Genomic DNA, 19,315 nt, shown 5'->3' on the forward strand with positions numbered 1-19,315 from the left:
ATAAATGACTCATTTAAACACTCGGAGATAGGTAGTGACCTAACTTCAGTTGAACTTGAAGTATCTCGTACAATTGAGGCAAATGTTCATTACTGTGGAAATAACACAAAAATCAATTTTATGAAAACTAAAATACGATTAAAGATGTTAGGAGTAGATATGATATTTATTTCTAGAATATCTTTGGTGGTTATGGAAAAAATCTTATCTTTCGATATAAATATACAAGGTTATAAATAATTAAAGAGCAATGATCAAACAATTAATGAACAAAGATATAAAATAATTAAAGAAGACAAATGCTTCCCTAGCATTATTTGCTAGCGCCCCGTGCTAGTTTTTTTTAATAATCAATAATATAATCGTTTTACTAAATGTATAGGCTAAACACTTAATCTACCCATAGCAACACACATTTATTATGATGTTTCATCACGCAAGTGTCATGCACATACATGCTGACATAATAGATGCATCATGAGATTAGTCACAATGGGGAGCATCATATATCAGTATCATTCATACGATACTAGTGTATGATACTACCTGTAAAATTAATGCATGGTATCATGTTGTACTACCATAGTCTTCTTATATTTATTGATTTGTAAAATCTAATGCAAATATGTGTACAAGATCTATTTGCCATTTATTTTTCTTGTTCTACATGCTATTACACTGAATCTACCTTTGATACCGATATAATTTCTCTCATCATTAATTTTAATGACAATACTATCTATGATACATATAATGTGGATTATTAGAGCTAGCTAGGTCTACGGTTGAATCATGTCGGCCTGAGGCTGTGGTACAATAAAGGACATGTCCAACCATGTAGTTATGGCTCTATTATATAAGGAGGTGGAAAGGATGTCCATAGAACACTCACTTCGCCCGAATTCACCCAGAAAACTAGGTAGTATTTGTTTCAATGGCGAGAGGCATGCTCCCTACGCTCACCATGGTGGCTGCACTGGCGGCCATGGCTCTAACGGCGAGCACGCCAACAACGAGCACGCCGACGGTGAGCACGCTGGCGGCGGACAAAATCTACGTCAGCTCGGAGAATATTGCTTCGGATGAGAGCATGCGGGACCTGTACGAGCGCTGGTACGCGCTCTACAGGCGCGACAGCGAACCCAGCGACAAGGAGAAGCGGTTCGCCATCTTCAAGGAGGAGGCGCGCGCTGTGTACGAGCTGAATGATGGTGACACAGACGTGAAACGTCATCTAAACTTATTCACGGACATGACCCTAGCTGAGTATGCCAAATCGTTCGCCAACTGCTCCCCCCTCAAGATCCGACCCCGCGACAATATCAAGCTCAAACTTCACCAGCCCAGCCAGTACTACCCTGACAAGCTACCACTCAACTTCGACTGGCGGACCGTGGACGGCGTTCTCACCAGCGTGAAGACCCAGGGGGAATGCGGAAGCTGCTGGGCTATAGCTGCTGCTGGAGCGATGGAGAGCATCCACTTCATCACTAACAATAAGCGCACCAACCTCTCCGTTCAGGAACTAGTTGACTGCAGCTTCAAGGGCGACGGTTGCGACGGCGGCTCGGCTTTTCAGGCCTTCCAATACGTCATCAACAAGCATGGCATTCATTCCTCGGAGCAGTACCCGTATGTGGGAAAGGGGTCGCACTGCACCACTCCTTTCGGAATACCCGTCATGTCCATCAGGAGATATTACTACGTGAGTGAACATAACGAGAAGATGCTCATGGACGCGGTGCACAAGGCACCCGTCGTGATTACTCTTTTGGGAGTCAACACCACCGAGTTCGAGCACTACAGTGGTGGCATCTTTAGAGGGCCATGTAACCATCAGGGAAGCCACCAAGCCCTGCTCGTGGGCTATGGCACGGTGCCCTATGACGATGCCAACCGTTCCGGCGTCAAGTATTGGGTGGTGAAGAACTCGTGGGGGGAGTCATGGGGAGAGAGGGGCTACATGCGCATCGAGCGCGGTCATCAGGCTGACGGTGGCCTCTGCGGCATTATGCTCTGGCCCGGATTGTACCCAGCACATCCGGAATAGTTCAATATCTTGTGTGCTTGATCTCCTAATAATGCATTTACTCCATTAATTAGTTCGAGTGCTCGTAATGTACCTCCTAGTAATTTACTCTCAATCTTAGTGGAGTGGCACCATGATGTACTATCTCTATATGCTAATACTAAAATTTAAGTGGCCGGTGTTGCTCCTTTAGACCAACGCATCAATTGCATATTTATGATCGCATCATATATCTGTAAGATTGAAGATCTCCCTTTGGTTTAGTTTATTAGTTGTGTCACTAGGTCATCAATTTGACCTAGATAATATAATATAACATATTTTTTTAAGGATTATACATTATCTATCTTTATCTTTCTTTACTATTAGGTGGCAATCGGTAGTGTTCATTGGTGTAAGACCTTTCGTACATATAATAACCGTTTGGTAAGGACGAGAAAAATCGGATGTTGATCGCTGGTGTCACGCTCAATCGTCCGTCCGCGCTCAAGTTTAAGAAAAACCGGTCCCCTACGTCACCTGTGCAGCTGACCAAAGTTTGCTTGGCGATGTGGGACAAAAAACACCGAGTCGCGCCGGCCCTGTGCTCAATTGCCGAGATGCTCCGTGGGAGGAGAATTCGTTAGGTATGGTCCAAGGGGCCTATTTTTGCTTCAGGCCTTTCAATCGACAAAGAAACAGCCCACGTGCGCCCCGATGCGTTCTAACTTGACTTTCGCTTAATGATCGGTTCTTTGGGTACAATTAGGAAAAGACTAACCTTCGCGAAGGGAAAAACGCGTCCCACGAAACATACCAGAAGCTGACGCGTGTCCGTCAACCCGAGATCCCGCGTGACCGCGTGATTCCGTCCCGCGCGAGCAGCGCTTCCCCGCATGCGCAAGTACCTGCCCTGTACGGCACGCGAGTACGCGATGCTCCGATCTCGCGCGCGTGTACACGCTCCGCGCGATAGCTAGCATCATCTCATCCCGCGCGAGTACGTAGCGATAGCTAGCTAGCCCATCCCGTCCAGCGCAAGTACGTATTACCGCGTGCGTAGCTAGCTAGCTTTGATAAAATCTACACCTAATAATAAAGCAAAAAGGGTTTCCGTCGTCCGTCAGAAATTGCCCCTGGTTTTCATTGAAATTACATCGTCTGCCACCGCCAAGTGAATAACATAACGTTTCGTTTGTTTGTCGCCCGCTGCGCAAGCCCAACGAACGAAAAAGCATCGGTCAAACAAAAAAAATGAAAAAGCACCTCTCGCTTCGTGCTCGTTCCCCTTTCTCGAGCTCATCCTCATCGCTAAATCCAGCACTGTCCCAGTCGATAGGAAAGCTTTGAGGCAGGAGGCAAGGCCGCCGCCGCAGCTCCGTCGGAGAGGGCCTCTCTGCTCACCAAAATCGCTCAATCCCGCGCTGCGGCGTTCTTGGTGGTCACCCCAGCCCCTTTACCCCTGCCGGAGCAACGCCAAATTCGTGGAGCAGCCGCCGCTAGCGAAATTATTGATCCCGTCCACGAGCCGCTGGCTCTATGCTCCTAAATCGCTCCTGGTGGGGCCGGCGACGCCTCGCTCGCGGTGAGCAGGGAGCCACATAGATGTACCCCATCCTCTTCCCTCCAAAATCGCTCTGGTGCAGCACCCGCGATGCCCCGCTCTCCTTCTCCGGTGAGCAAGGCAGGCTGAGGCAGCACCCCTGGATCTCCGTAGCCGATGCGTTGGTGCTGCGCCCTCCACGGCGAGATCTCCTGGAGAAGCCCTTGTTCAGGTTCCTGGAGAAGGCTCGTCGGATGTGGCCTGGTTGACTTTTTCCTTTGGACATGGCGTGGTTGATTTTGGAAAGGAGATGGGGAGAGATTGGGACCGGGGAAAGAACATATCACAAGGAGAACACCACGCCGAGGAGAAGCGCAGGCATTGCCTCCAGGTTTCTTCTCCTGCGGCAGCACACGATCTCCATGTCGGCGACGGGAACGAGCAGCCCAGTGGCCTGCGTCCGAGACGAGCCCGTTTATCTCCCAAGACCGTTGTCCGACGCGCGTGTGGTGCCGCCCGGCCGGCCTGCACATCGACTGCACGGGCGCGCCTCGCCGGCTGCTTCCGGGCAGCTCAGGCGCGGCATCCGCCTATGCCGGCCAAATCCACGCACTCGGGCTGCTGGTTTTGGCCGCGGCCTTGTTGTGTGTGCGCGCTGCTTAGTCGGGCTACTGATTTGGTCTCTGTAATTTGCTAGCTAGCTAATGTGTTTTGCTGCTAGGATGTGCGCTGCTCATCTTGTTTGCTGGTAACTGATGTTGTTTTCAAATTTGTTGATTCTTGTCAATTTGTAATGTCCCAATTAAATTATATATATTTGGTAAATTCAAATCTTTGCTCCAAAGCTAGAAAATGGAATTATTTGGAAAATTTGAATTGATTATTAATTTATTTATGTGCAAGTGTATTATTTGTTATACTCCCTAACATTAAGGAGGGGAGGTCTTCTCCCCATTTCCATTTTTTATCGTACTCATATTTTCAATCGAAATTATAGCCTTTGTCACAGTTTAAGTAAATAAGTACGGTTCGAATCGTTCCCTTGGCACAAATGGAAAAGGAAACGCTTCATGCCTTAGGCGATCCAGGTGCCGAAATTGGGCACTTCAGGGATTCTAATAAGAAAGAGAGAGAAATCACGGGGAGAGAGGGGACACATCTCGTTTTCTCAGTTTCATCCGGCTGGTTTCACCAAACGGCTAAACTTGGCTTCGAGTCAACAAAAGACAATATTGGAGGACATGGATAAGACACTGCGCTCAACGGTGAGCAACTTGAGCAAAGGAGGGCTGAGGTTGGGTGTGCTATACTGGTTTGATCAACTTTGCGAGCTAGAAATAAAAGTGAGAGAGAAAGGAAACGGGGTGGATTCGACACATGTGAAAAATGATTTATATCTATTTTTACATGTTTACTTTATAAAATGTTAGAGGGCTTAAATATAGTCAAAACAAATAGTGCATCTTCGTAAAAATCTTATTTTTCAAAAAAACATCAATACGTAAACATATCTTGTATTTTCATATGATATCGTAGCAACGCACGGGTTTCCGTGGTTTCGTCCGTAAGTTTCATCCGTCCTTCTTTGTTTCGTTCGTCGTCCGCGCAAGAATCCGTTCGACATACGTACGATTGATCGATTCTGTCTTGGATTCGTTTACAAACAGTCAGGCAAAGCCCAACAGGTTCCTTCGTCCAGCCCGAAATCCAATCCAAAGACGTCATTACACAAGAGATCGATCGGGTTAGGATTTCCTACCACATCGTTTCCTAACTTCCACCGCTGGTTCTCTATATACACGGACGGGTGAGATCGAGTAGACCGGATACCAGCACGAAAACATTGGCCACGCTTGTACAACTCCTCCCGTAGTCACACGTTCTCGGGGCGGCATCGTTGTCAATAATGTTGACATTATCTCCGTAACCATCGGCCGCCCGACGGCGACATCACCATAGTCATCTGCACCAATGAGATAAATTACCATCCACAACGACGGCGTGCGTTACAGCTGTGACCGCTCCCCACCGGCATACACAAACAGGCGAGGCCTTGGTGACAATGCGCAACTCGACAGCAGGGGCAGCCATAGGACTGTGGAGACGAGGTTGAAGTTTCTTGAGTGTGGAATTTGACAGGTGGAGGTTGATGATGTGTTTTCATGCAGGCCGAGCTGCACGGGAGGAGGGTCGAGCTGGTGGCGGCGCTCGGCTTCCTGGCGCCTTTTATTGCTAGGTCTGGAAGTTTCAGCAAAGTCAGTTCTATATTACTTAATGCGCAGATGCAATTTTTAGATCCTTTAGCTGATCAATGCAATCTTTAGATCCTTTAGCTGATCGATAGAGGTAGGCAAGATCATCAAACGACTCTCAAGCTGCGAGGTATCTTCCGTTGGCTCAAGAGTTGCCTACTACTACTAGATTGCACGTGAATCAGGGAGAGAAAGAGAATCAAGAAAACGAGAAGAAGATGATTAGTAACAATGACTTGTATAGTCTGCGGGAATCTCGGCGTAAGGATGATATTGCACTAATTCAGCACATTCGTATTATTTTATATTATCTTATAATTCTTGGCCTTGATATCTTTCTCGCAATATGGAACTACAACCGTAAAATTAATATTCTAGAATACTTACATCAACACACCATTGCGCGGAGAATACCCACTTGACCTCAGATCCATTGTCTTTCTATACACGACCGGCAAGGGAAGGAGGGTCGGAACGACAGTAGAGGAACGGTCACGATTGGAAGTAATATGTGTATATTTTTCAATAAACTATGTAAATAGTTAGTCAAAAATAAAATAGGGAGTAATACATGACTCGGTTACTCAATATCGAAAGTGGACATAGACCTTCAACGAAGACAAAAGGCTGGCCAGATTTAGTTCTAATAGTAAGATTTATAATTAAAAGGATCGATTTATATATGAACTTGATTGTGTACATCAAATTATACATAAGTAGCTTATATATTATTTATTAAAAATCAACACATATTAATGGGGTCATATTTGAGTGTTTATTTCTCCCGGTGCAACGCACGGGTATTCTTCCTAGTCAAGTACAAAGCTACATACAAGTGTATGTTCTTGTTTTTTTTATATATCAAAACCTAGGTACAGTCACGTACACGAGCAGGTACAGTCACGCACAACACACGAGTACAGTTGAACACACATGCGAGTACAGGTACAGTCACGCACACGAGGAGGTACAGTCATGCACACGAGCAGGTACAGTCACGCACAACACACGAGTACAGTTGAACACACAGGCGAGTATAGGTACAGTCACGCACACGAGCAGGTACAGTCGTGCACACGAGCAGGTACAGTCACGCACAACACACGAGTAGAGTTAAACATGTGAGCGAGTACAAGTACACTCACGCAGACGAGTAGGTACAAACGCACATACGAGCAGGTACAGTCGTGAACACAAGCAAATACATGTACAGAAGTACAGTGGCACACGAGCAGGTACAATCGCGCGTAAGTACAGGTACAGTCCCGCACACGAGCGAGTACAATTAGCGAGTAAAGGGAAAAATTGCACCAAATACACTAAAAACAGAAGTACTTATCAGTTGAAACACGAGTACACTTAGGTACACACCACAGATACAATCATAATATTATTGGAAGTACGAAAAAAAAGTATCTCCAAACCTATCAACATGGGATCTAGTTTTGAAGATCTCGGCGCAAGGATCTCAAAAGTGAAAACGGTTTGCAATTTGGACTTACGGTTCTCAAGATATTTCATTTTGAAAAAACGAATCTAGGAGAAAAAGGGAAAAACTGATACAACCCAGTCTTCTCTCTCCTCCCCCATCCCCACCTTGCTTCCCCTTGCGACACGTGGCGAGCAGGGAGACCACTTCCCAAGGATTTTCTGGCACCACAGCGCCACTTGTCGCATGCGGAATGAGTTGCCTTCCCTTCGCGAAGGTCGGCCTTTTTTTAACGATTTCGTCGGTTCATCTCAAGCGATGTACTGTATGTACTACTGGGCCGGGATGCACGGACTATAAGCTCACAGGACACAGGTATGCTTTCTGTTAGACACCGGATCAATCGCTCTCGACGACAGCTTGCCTAGTATCTCTATCTCTACTATTTAAAAAGAAGGAACGTGTTCCCCCTTCTCCCCCTACTTTGGTCGTCCTTCCTCGATTCCTCCTTTGTCCCGCTCCTCCATATCTTCAGCGCATCTAGCCCGCAAATCAAGCCACAAATTAATCAATTTCCGCGAATGTATCTCTCCTTGATTCCATCCCCCGGTTCTGCTCTCTCCTTGATTCGGGCTTCATCCCCGCCGCCGCCGAATCCATCTACCCCTGCTCGATCTCCCCAAAATTCATCGATTCGATCTTCAACCCGTTGATCTGGCGTCCGCCCCGCCCATCTGCGTCCGCCCCTTCGATCCGGCCGGCGTAGAGGAGTCGCTCTGGCGCGCTGCACCAAGCACGCGGCTGCACCGGCGCGCTCCTGTCCAACGCAGCGCGTGCACCCGCACCGAAGGCGAGAGGGATGCGGCGCCCGGCGAACGGATGACCAGATCGCCGGCTTGACAAAAGTTTAGGAAGCTCTCCTACGGGACACTCATCAAGGCTGTCGATCTTGGTGCAGCCAATCGGCCGGCCGGTTTTTCTTCTCAACAAGAAGGGGAATGCTTCGATCGCCGTTCCACTCCTCAAAATCCAACGACAAGACGACCAGTCCACAGCCGGTCGATGACCCCTGCAGCCTAATGATACGTCCTTTTTGCATCACCATTTTATATCATAATTTGCTGTTATTCATTGACATATTTCATATTTAAAGATGATACTTATGTTATTTCATCTATTTTGCATGTTTCATGATTATTGGAGAATCACGCACCGGAGTCAGGATTCTGCTGGAAAAAGCACCGTCAGAATACAATATTACGGAAGATCAACAATTGACGGAAGTTATATGGAAAATCCTATTTTTCCAGAAGACGGAGGTAGCCAAAAGGAGGGGCCGAGGAAAGCCGCCATGGGCCCCCCATAGGCCGGCGCGGGCCCAGGCCTGGCCGCGCCGCCTTGTGGGGAGGGGGCCCACAGCCCCCTCTGGCCTCCTCTCCTTCGCGTACTTCTTCGTCCCGAAAACCTAAGCTCCGGAGGAGAGTCGCGAAGAGTCACAGCCGCCTCTGCGGGGCGGAAAACACCAGAGAGAAAAGAGCTCTCCGGCAGGCTGAAATCTGCCGGGGAAATTCCCTCCCGGAGGGGGAAATCGACGCCATCGTCACCGCCATCGAGCTGGACATCATCTCCATCATCATCACCATCATATCCATCATCATCACCGCCATCTCCACCGCTGCACCTCGTCACCGCTGTAACAATTAGGGTTGGATCTTGATTGTTTGATAGGGGAAACTCTCCCGGAATTTATTTCTACTTGTTATTGATGCTATTGAGTGAAACCATTGAACCAAGGTTTATGTTCAGATTGTTATTCATCATCATATTACCTCTGATCATGTTCCATATGATGTCTCGTGAGTAGTTCGTTTAGTTCTTGAGGACATGGGTGAAGTCTAAATGTTAGTAGTGAATTATGTTGGGTAATATTCAATGTTATGATATTTAAGTTGTGGTGTTATTCTTCTAGTGGTGTCATGTGAACGTCGACTACTGTAGGATAACGTTGCATAGAAAACAAAAATTTTCCTACCGCGAACACGCAATCCAAGCCAAGATGCAATCTAGAAGACGGTAGCAACGAGGGGGTATCGAGTCTCACCCTTGAAGAGATTCCAAAGCCTACAAGAGGAGGCTCTTGTTGCTGCGGTAGACGATCACTTGCCGCTTGCAAAAGCGCGTAGAAGATCTTGATCACGATCGGTTCCGGCGCCACGAACGGGCAGCACCTCCGTACTCGGTCACACGTTCGGTTGTTGATGAAGACGACGTCCACCTCCCCGTTCCAGCGGGCAGCGGAAGTAGTAGCTCCTCTTGAATCCGACAGCACGACGGCGTGGTGTCGGTGGCGGTGTAGAAGTCCGGCGGAGCTTCGCTAAGCTACGCGGGCAATATGAAGTGGAGGAGCAAAGCTAGGGTTTGGGAGGGGGTGGCCGGCCACTCAAGGGGGGCGGCCAAGCTATGGTCTTGGGGTGGCCGGCCCCCTCCCTTGGCCCCTCATTATATAGGTGGATCCCAAGTGTTGGTGTCCAAGTCTTCGAATAAGACCCGAAACCAAAACCTTCCATAGGAGGGGGGAAACCTAGCCCAACTAGGACTCCCACCCAAAGGTGGGATTCCCACCTCCCATGTGGGGGTTGGCCGGCCCCCTATGGTGGAGTCCACTTGGGACTCCACCCCCACTAGGGCTGGCCGGCCATGGAGGTGGAGTCCCTTGTGGACTCCACCTTCCTTGGTGGTTTCTTCCGGACTTTTCTAGAACCTTCTAGAACCTTCCATAGAACCTTCCGCGACATTTTATTTCACATAAAATGACATCCTATATATGAATCTTATTCTCCGGACCATTCCGGAACTCCTCGTGATGTCCGGGATCTCATCCGGGACTCCGAACAAATATTCGAACTCCATTCCATAATTCAAGTACTACCATTTCAACATCCAACTTTAAGTGTGTCACCCTACGGTTCGAGAACTATGTGGACATGGTTGAGTACTCACTCCGACCAATAACCAATAGCGGGATCTGGAGATCCATAATGGCTCCCACATATTCAACGATGACTTTAGTGATCGAATGAACCATACACATATATTACCAATTCCCTTTGTCTCGCGATATTTTACTTGTCCGAGGTTTGATCTTCGGTATCACTCTATACCTTGTTCAACCTCATCTCCTGACAAGTACTCTTTACTCGTACCGTGGTATGTGGTCTCTTATGAACTCATTCATATGCTTGCAAGACATTAGACGACATTCCACCGAGAGGGCCCAGAGTATATCTATCCGTCATCGGGATGGACAAATCCCACTGTTGATCCATATGCCTCAACTCATACTTTCCGGATACTTAATCCCACCTTTATAGCCACCCATTTACGCAGTGGTGTTTGGTGTAATCAAAGTACCTTTCCGGTATAAGTGATTTACATGATCTCATGGTCATAAGGACTAGGTAACTATGTATCGAAAGCTTATAGCAAATAACTTAATGACGAGATCTTATGCTACGCTTAATTGGGTGTGTCCATTATATCATTCACACAATGACATAACCTTGTTATTAATAACATCCAATGTTCATGATTATGAAACTAATCATCTATTAATCAACAAGCTAGTTTAAGAGGCATACTAGGGACTTCTTGTTTGTCTACATATCACACATGTACTAATGTTTCGGTTAATACAATTCTAGCATGATATATAAACATTTATCATAAACATAAAGATATAAATAATAACCACTTTATTATTGCCTCTAGGGCATATCTCCTTCAGTCTCCCACTTGCACTAGAGTCAATAATCTAGATTACATTGTAATATACCTAACACCCATGGCATTCTGGTGTTGGTCATGCTTTGCCCTAGGGAGAGCTTTAGTCAACGGATCTGCTACATTCAGATCAGTGTGTACTTTGCAAATCTTTACTTCTCCATCTTCGATGTACTCGCGAATCGAGTGGTAACGCAGCTTGATATGCTTCAGCCTCTTGTGTGACCTTGGCTCTTGTGCATTGGTGATGGCACCCATGTTATCACAGTAAATGATTAATGGGTCCAATGCACTAGGAACCACACCGAGCTCTACAATGAACCTCTTCATCCATACCGCTTCTGATGAAGCCTCTGAAGCCGCTATGTACTCGATTCCGTTGAAGACTTCGCCACCGTGCACTGCTTCGAGCTTGCCCAGCTTACTGCAGCACCATTCAATATAAACACGTACCCAGATTGTGACTTAGAGTCATCAGGATCAGTGTTCCAACTTGCATCGGTGTAACTTGTTACAACGAGCTCTTGGTCACCTCCATAACAAAGAAACATATCCTTAGTTCTTTTCAAGTACTTCAGGATATTCTTGACCGCTGTCCAGTGTTCCATTCCTGGATCACTTTGATATCTGCTAGTCAAACTAACAGCATGTGCTATATCCGGTCTTGTACATAGCATGGCATACATAATAGAGCCTACTGCCGAAGCATAGGGGATGTTACACATCCTTTCTCTTTCTTCTGCCGTAGCCGGTCCTTGAGTTTTACTCAATACCTTGCCTGGTAACATAGGTAAGAACCCTTTCTTACTTTCGTCCATTCTAAACTTCTTTAGAATCTTGTCCAGATATGTACTCTGTGATAGCCCTATTAGGCGTCTTGATCTATCTCTATAAATCTTGATGCCTAATATATACGATGCTTCACCAAGGTCTTTCATTGAAAAACTATTATTCAAATATCCCTTAACACTGCTTAATAGTTCTATATCATTCCCGATCAATAATATGTCATCTACATATAATATCAGGAATGCTACAGAGCTCCCACTCACTTTCTTGTAAATACAGGCCTCTCCATGACACTGTATAAACCCGAAGTCTTTGATCACCTTATCAAAGCGTCGGTTCCAACTTCTTGATGCTTGCTTCAGTCCATAGATTGAACGCTGAAGTTTGCATACTTTGTCAGCATTTTTAGGATCGACAAAACCTTTGGGTTGTACCATATACAACTCTTCCTCAATGTCTCCATTAAGGAACGCCGTTTTGACATCCATCTGCCAAATCTCATAATCGAAAAATGCAGCTATTGCTAACAAAATCCTCACAGATTTTAGCTTCGCTACAGGTGAGAAAGTCTCATCGTAGTCAACTCCTTGAATTTGTCGGAAACCCTTTGCGACAAGTCGAGCTTTATAGACAATAATATTACCATCAGCATCTGTTTTTCTCTTGAAGATCCATTTATTCTCGACAGCCTTTCGGCTATCAGGTAAGTCTACCAAAGTCCATACTTTGTTATCATACATGGATCCCATTTCGGATTTCATGGCTTCTTGCCATTTGTTGGAATCTGGGCTCATCATCGCTTCTTCATACGTCGCAGGGTCCTCATCATTGTTATCTACAATCATGACATTTAGACAAGGATCATACCAATCAGGAGTGGCACGTTCCCTTGTCGATCTGCGAGGTTCAGTAGTTTCCTCGTTCGAAGTTTCATGATCATTATCATTAGCTTCCTCTGTTGCCGGTGTAGGCGGTACAGGTACAACTTCCGATCGCGCTACTCGATCAACGAGTATAGATTCATCAATCTCATCGAGTTCTACTTTTCTTCCAGTCACTTCTTTAGTGAGAAATTCTTTCTCAAGAAAGGTTCCGTTCTTAGCAACAAAGATTTTGCCTTCGGATCTGTGATAGAAAGTGTACCCTATAGTTTCCTTAGGGTAACCTATGAAGACGCATTTCTCCGCTTTGGGTTCTAGCTTGTCCGGTTGTAACTTCTTTACATAGGCTTCGCAACCCCAAACTTTCAGGAACGACAGCTTAGGTTTCTTATTAAACCATAATTCATACGGTGTCGTTTCTACGGATTTTGATGGTGCTCTATTTAAAGTGAATGCGGCTGTCTCTAATGCATAACTCCAAAATGATAACGGCAAATCAGTAAGAGACATCATACTACGAACCATATCTAAGAGAGTTCGATTACGACGTTCGGACACACCGTTTCGTTGAGGTGTTCCCGGCGGTGTCAATTGTGAAAGTATTCCGCATTTCTTTAAATGCATGCCAAACTCATAACTCAGATATTCACCTCCACGATCAGATCGTAGAAATTTGATCTTCTTGTTACGTTGATTTTCTACTTCACTTTGAAATTCCTTAAACTTCTCGAAAGTTTCGGATTTATGTTTCATGAAATAGATATACCCATATCTACTCAGATCATCTGTGAAGGTTAGAACATAACGATAACCACCGCGCGATGCTACGCTCATTGGTCCACATACATCGGTATGTATGATTTCCAATAAGTCAGTAGCTCGCTCCATCATACCAGAAAATGGAGTCTTTGTCATTTTTCCCATTAAACATGCTTCGCATCTATCAAGTGACTCAAAGTCAAGTGATTCAAGTAATCCATCAAGATGGAGTTTCTTCATGCGTTTCACTCCAATATGACCAAGACGATTAGCCACATATAAGTAGAATTATCATTAAGTTTAATTCGCTTAGCATCAATGTTATGTATGTGCGTATCACTACTATCGAGATCTAACGAGAAATAAGCCATTCTTTTGTGGTGCTCGACCATAAAAGATATTATTCATAAAAATAGAACAACCATTATTCTCGCACTTGAATGAATAACCGTCTTGCATTAAACAAGATCCAGATATAATGTTCATGCTCAACGCAGTACATAATAGCAATTATTTAGGCTTAAAACTAATCCCTAAGGTAGATGTAGAGGAAGTGTGCCGACTGCGATCTCATTGACCTTGGATCCGTTTCAAACGCGCATCGTCACTTCATATTTCAGCTGTTGTCGTTTATTCTTTAGTTCCTGTTTCGAGTTACAAATATGAGCAACCGAACTAGTATCAAATACCCCTGTAATAGTACGAGAACCAGTGAAATGAACATCTATAACATGTATATCAAATATACCTTCTTTCTTCTTCTTGACAAGGCCGCTCTTCAGATCAGCCGATACTTGGAGCAATTACGCTTCCGGTGTCCCTTCTCCTTGCGTAATAGCACTCGACATCGGGCTTAGGGCCGTTCTTAGGTTTCATAGGAGGCGTGGCAGCTTTCTTGCCACCCTTCTTGAATTTTCCCTTAGACTTGCCCCTGTTTCTTGAAACCGGTGGTCTTGTTGACCATCACCACTGGTGGCTCTTTCTGGATCTCAATCTCCGCCGCTTTTCGCGTGGGTTAAAGTTCAGGTAACTCCTTGTTCATGTTCTGCATATTGTAGTTCATCACAAAGTTCTTGTAACTTGGTGGCGGTGATTGAAGGACACGATTAATCCCAGTCTGTTAGGAATCACTATTCCCAAGTCATCGAGTTTCTTCGCATGCCCGGTCATGGCGAGCATGTGCTCACTAACGGAGCTGCCTTCTTCCATCATACACCGAAGAAATGTTTCGATGCTTCATAGCATTCCACGGCCGCATGAGTCTCGAATATAGCTTTCAGCTCATTCATCAACTCATGAGGATCATGGTGCTCAAAACGTTTTTGAAGATCGGATTCCAGACAGCACAGGATGGCACACTGAACTTGAGAGTACCGAGTTTTCCGAGTTGCGTAAACAGTTTTTACTTCATCGGATTCATCTTCTGCAGGAGGGTCACCTAGCGGTGCATCGAGCACAAATTGCAGATTTCCGCCGAGAGGAAGATCCTCACATGACGGAACCAGTCGGTGAAGTTGCTACCGTTGCTCTTAAGTTTCTCTTTCTCTAGGAACTGATTAAAATTGATTGGGGACGCCATCTCTACAACATATATTTGCAATAGTTTAGACTAAGTTTATGACAAATTGAGTTTAAATTTTAATTCAACATAATTAAAAACCTAAGTGAACTCCCACTCAAAACAATATCCCTCGCATTGTCTTAGTGATCACACGAACCAAATCCACCGCACCTAAACCCGATCATCACGAGAAAAGGTGTGATTTCAATGGCGAACACTCAAAGTGTTCATCATATCAACCATATGATTCATGCTCTACCTTTCGGTATCACGTGTTCCGAGACCATGTCTGTACATGCTAGGCTCGTCAAGGCCACCTTAGTATCCGCATGTGCAAAACTGTCTTGCACCCGTCATATGTACTTATTGAATCTATCACACCCGATCATCACGAGGTGCTTCGAAACGACAAGACTTGGCAACGGTGCTACTAAGGATGAACACTTTATTATCTTGAGATTTTAGTGAGGGATCATCTTATAATGCTACCGTCGCGATCTAAGCAAAATAAGATGCATAAAAAGGATTAACATCACATGCAGTTCATATGTGATATGATATGGCCCTTTTGTTCTTGCGCCTTTGATCTTCATCTCCAAAGCACGGATATGATCTCCATCATCTTCGGGCATGATCTCCATCATCGTCGGCGTAGCGTCAAGGTCAATGGCGCCGTCTTCATGATTGTCCTCCATGTAGCAACTATTACAACTACTTTGAAATACTACTCAACATGAAATTTAAAGACAACCATAAGGCTCTGCCGGTTGCCACAATACAATAATGATCATCTCATACATATTCATCATCACATTATGGCCATATCACATCACCACACCCTGCTAAAACTAGTTAGACGTCTCGACTTTGGTTTGCTTAGTTTACGGGGTTTAGGGTTTTGAGAGAGATCTAATCTACCTACGAACATGAACCACAACGTTGATACTAATGTTTTCAATAGAAGAGTAAATTGAATCTTTACTATAGTAGGAGAGACAGACACCCGCAAAGCCTCTTATGCAATACAAGTTGCATGTCGAACGAGGAACAAGTCTCATGAACGCGGTCATGTAAAGTTAGTCCGAGCCGCTTCATCCCACTATGCCATAAAGATGCAAAGTACTCAAACTAAAGATAACAAGAGCATCAACGCCCACAAACCATTGTGTTCTACTCGTGCAACCATCTATGCATAGACACGGCTCAGATACCACTGTAGGATAACGTAGCATAGAAAACAAAAATTTTCCTACCGCGAACACGCAATCCAAGCCAAGATGCAATCTAGAAGACGGTAGCAACGAGGGTAATCGAGTCTCACCCTTGAAGAGATTCCAAAGCCTACAAGCGGAGGCTCTTGTTGCTGCGGTAGACGATCACTTGCCGCTTGCAAACGCGCGTAGCAGATGTTGATCACGATCGGTTCCGGCGCCACGAACGGGCAGCACCTCCGTGCTCGGTCACACGTTCGGTTGTTGATGAAGACGACGTCCACCTCCCCGTTCCAGCGGGCAGCGGAAGTAGTAGCTCCTCTTGAATCCGACAGCACGACGGCGTGGTGTCGGTGGCGGTGTAGAAGTCCGGCGGAGCTTCGCTAAGCTACGCGGGCAATATGAAGTGGAGGAGCAAAGCTAGGGTTTGGGAGGGGGTGGCCGGCCACTCAAGGGGGGCGGCCAAGCTATGGTCTTGGGGTGGCCGGCCCCCTCCCTTGGCCCCTCATTATATAGGTGGATCCCAAGTGTTGGTGTCCAAGTCTTCGAATAAGACCCGAAACCAAAACCTTCCATAGGAGGGGGAAACCTAGCCCAACTAGGACTCCCACCCAAAGGTGGGATTCCCACCTCCCATGTGGGGGTTGGCCGGCCCCCTATGGTGGAGTCCACTTGGGACTCCACCCCCACTAGGGCTGGCCGGCCATGGAGGTGGAGTCCCTTGTGGACTCCACCTTCCTTGGTGGTTTCTTCCGGACTTTTCTAGAACCTTCTAGAACCTTCCATAGAACCTTCCGCGACATTTTATTTCACATAAAATGACATCCTATATATGAATCTTATTCTCCGGACCATTCCGGAACTCCTCGTGATGTCCGGGATCTCATCCGGGACTCCGAACAAATATTCGAACTCCATTCCATAATTCAAGTACTACCATTTCAACATCCAACTTTAAGTGTGTCACCCTACGGTTCGAGAACTATGTGGACATGGTTGAGTACTCACTCCGACCAATAACCAATAGCGGGATCTGGAGATCCATAATGGCTCCCACATATTCAACGATGACTTTAGTGATCGAATGAACCATACACATATATTACCAATTCCCTTTGTCTCGCGATATTTTACTTGTCCGAGGTTTGATCTTCGGTATCACTCTATACCTTGTTCAACCTCGTCTCCTGACAAGTACTCTTTACTCGTACCGTGGTATGTGGTCTCTTATGAACTCATTCATATGCTTGCAAGACATTAGACGACATTCCACCGAGAGGGCCCAGAGTATATCTATCCGTCATCGGGATGGACAAATCCCACTGTTGATCCATATGCCTCAACTCATACTTTCCGGATACTTAATCCCACCTTTATAGCCACCCATTTACGCAGTGGTGTTTGGTGTAATCAAAGTACCTTTCCGGTATAAGTGATTTACATGATCTCATGGTCATAAGGACTAGGTAACTATGTATCGAAAGCTTATAGCAAATAACTTAATGACGAGATCTTATGCTACGCTTAATTGGGTGTGTCCATTATATCATTCACACAATGACATAACCTTGTTATTAATAACATCCAATGTTCATGATTATGAAACTAATCATCTATTAATCAACAAGCTAGTTTAAGAGGCATACTAGGTGAAAGGACACGGATGTCGCCTAGAGGGGGGGGGGGGGGGTGAATAGGCGATTTAAAACTTTTACGAGATGGGCTTAACAAATGCGGAATAAAACTAGCGTTTACTTTGTCAAGCCCAAAGCCTATATACTATTGTTCACCTATGTGCACCAACAACTTATTCTAAGCAATGGTTCACCTATGTGCACCAACAACTTATGCTAAGCAATACAAGCAAGTATGTGATAGCAAGATATATATAACTTCAAGCACGATGGCTATCACAAGGTAAAGTGCATAAGTAAAGAGCTCGGGTATAGAGATAACCGAGGCACGCGGGAGACGATGATTTATCCCGGAGTTCACACTCTTGCGAGTGCTAATCTCCGGTGGAGAGGTGCGGTTGCTTAGTGCTCCCGAACGCCACAAGAGGCTCACCTTGAGGTGTGGTTGCTCGATGCACACCAACGCCACAAAGGCCTCACCCCAAGATGCGGTACTCACACCACACACCGAACGCCACGAAGGCGCCTCACCTAAATCTCCGGTGACCCTCGCCACAAAGGCCTAGGTCACGGTTCCACTAAGGGATTTCCTTCGAGGCGGAAACCGGGCCTTACACAAAGATTGGGGCACACATCCACAACTTAATTGGAGGCTCCCAACAAATCGCCACAAAGGCCTAGAATCCGTCTAGGGTTCCAAGAACCCAAGAGTAACAACTTTCTTGTTATCACCACCACGAATCACCGTGGAGAACTCAACCCGATGCACCAAATGCAATGGCAAGAACACCACAAAGATGCTCAAGTCCTTCTCTCTCAAATTCCAACAAAGCTACAAAAGCTATTGGGGGAATAAGAGAGGAAGAACAAAGGAATTCACAAAGAACACCAAGATCAAGATCTAGAGAGTTCCACTCACAAAGAGATGGATTTGATTGGTAGAAATGTAGATCTAGATCTCCTCTCTCTTTTCCCTCAAATGGGGGCAAGAATCATGGAGGGATTGAGAGATGGAGCAAGCTTCTCTAGTTCAACAATGGAGGGGAGAGAGAGTGAGAGAAGCTGCAGCCCAAGGAGGAAGAAGGGGGTATTTATACCCCCAAGAAAATCGAGCCGTTTGGGCAAAACCAGGGCCGGATATTCCGGCCCAAGTTGGGGCCGGATTATCCGGGGGGCGGATAATCCGGCCTCATGCACAAAACCTGGACAAAATCCGGCCAAAAATCCCGCCCCTATCCAGAGCTGCTTTTCTTCCGGTCCTTAGCCGATTTCGGGGGGGCCGGATATTTCCGAAATATCCGGCCCGGATAATCCGGCCCGGATATTTCTGAAAAATCCGGCCTCGGCAAAACTGCAGAAACACCAAAACTAAAACGGGCATAACTTTAGCATCCGGACTCCGATTTTGATGATCTTGGGCTTGTTTTGAAGCTAGGAACAAGCTCTACAAGATCATGCAGGAAACCAT

The 19,315-nt window shown here is 45.9% G+C and overlaps 1 protein-coding gene across 1 annotated transcript; it reads left to right on the forward strand.

Annotated features, from left to right (window-relative positions):
* The first annotated feature begins 964 nt into the window (after window positions 1-964).
* Window positions 965-2,050, forward strand: LOC127315352 (ervatamin-B-like). Its single transcript, XM_051345847.2, has one exon. It carries the CDS (start codon window positions 965-967, stop codon window positions 2,048-2,050), a length of 1,086 nt encoding a protein of 361 aa, XP_051201807.1.
* The last annotated feature ends 17,265 nt before the right edge of the window (window positions 2,051-19,315 follow it).

This window comes from Lolium perenne, chromosome 7 (assembly GCF_019359855.2).
Source record: "Lolium perenne isolate Kyuss_39 chromosome 7, Kyuss_2.0, whole genome shotgun sequence".
NCBI classification, from domain to species: Eukaryota; Viridiplantae; Streptophyta; class Magnoliopsida; order Poales; family Poaceae; genus Lolium; species Lolium perenne.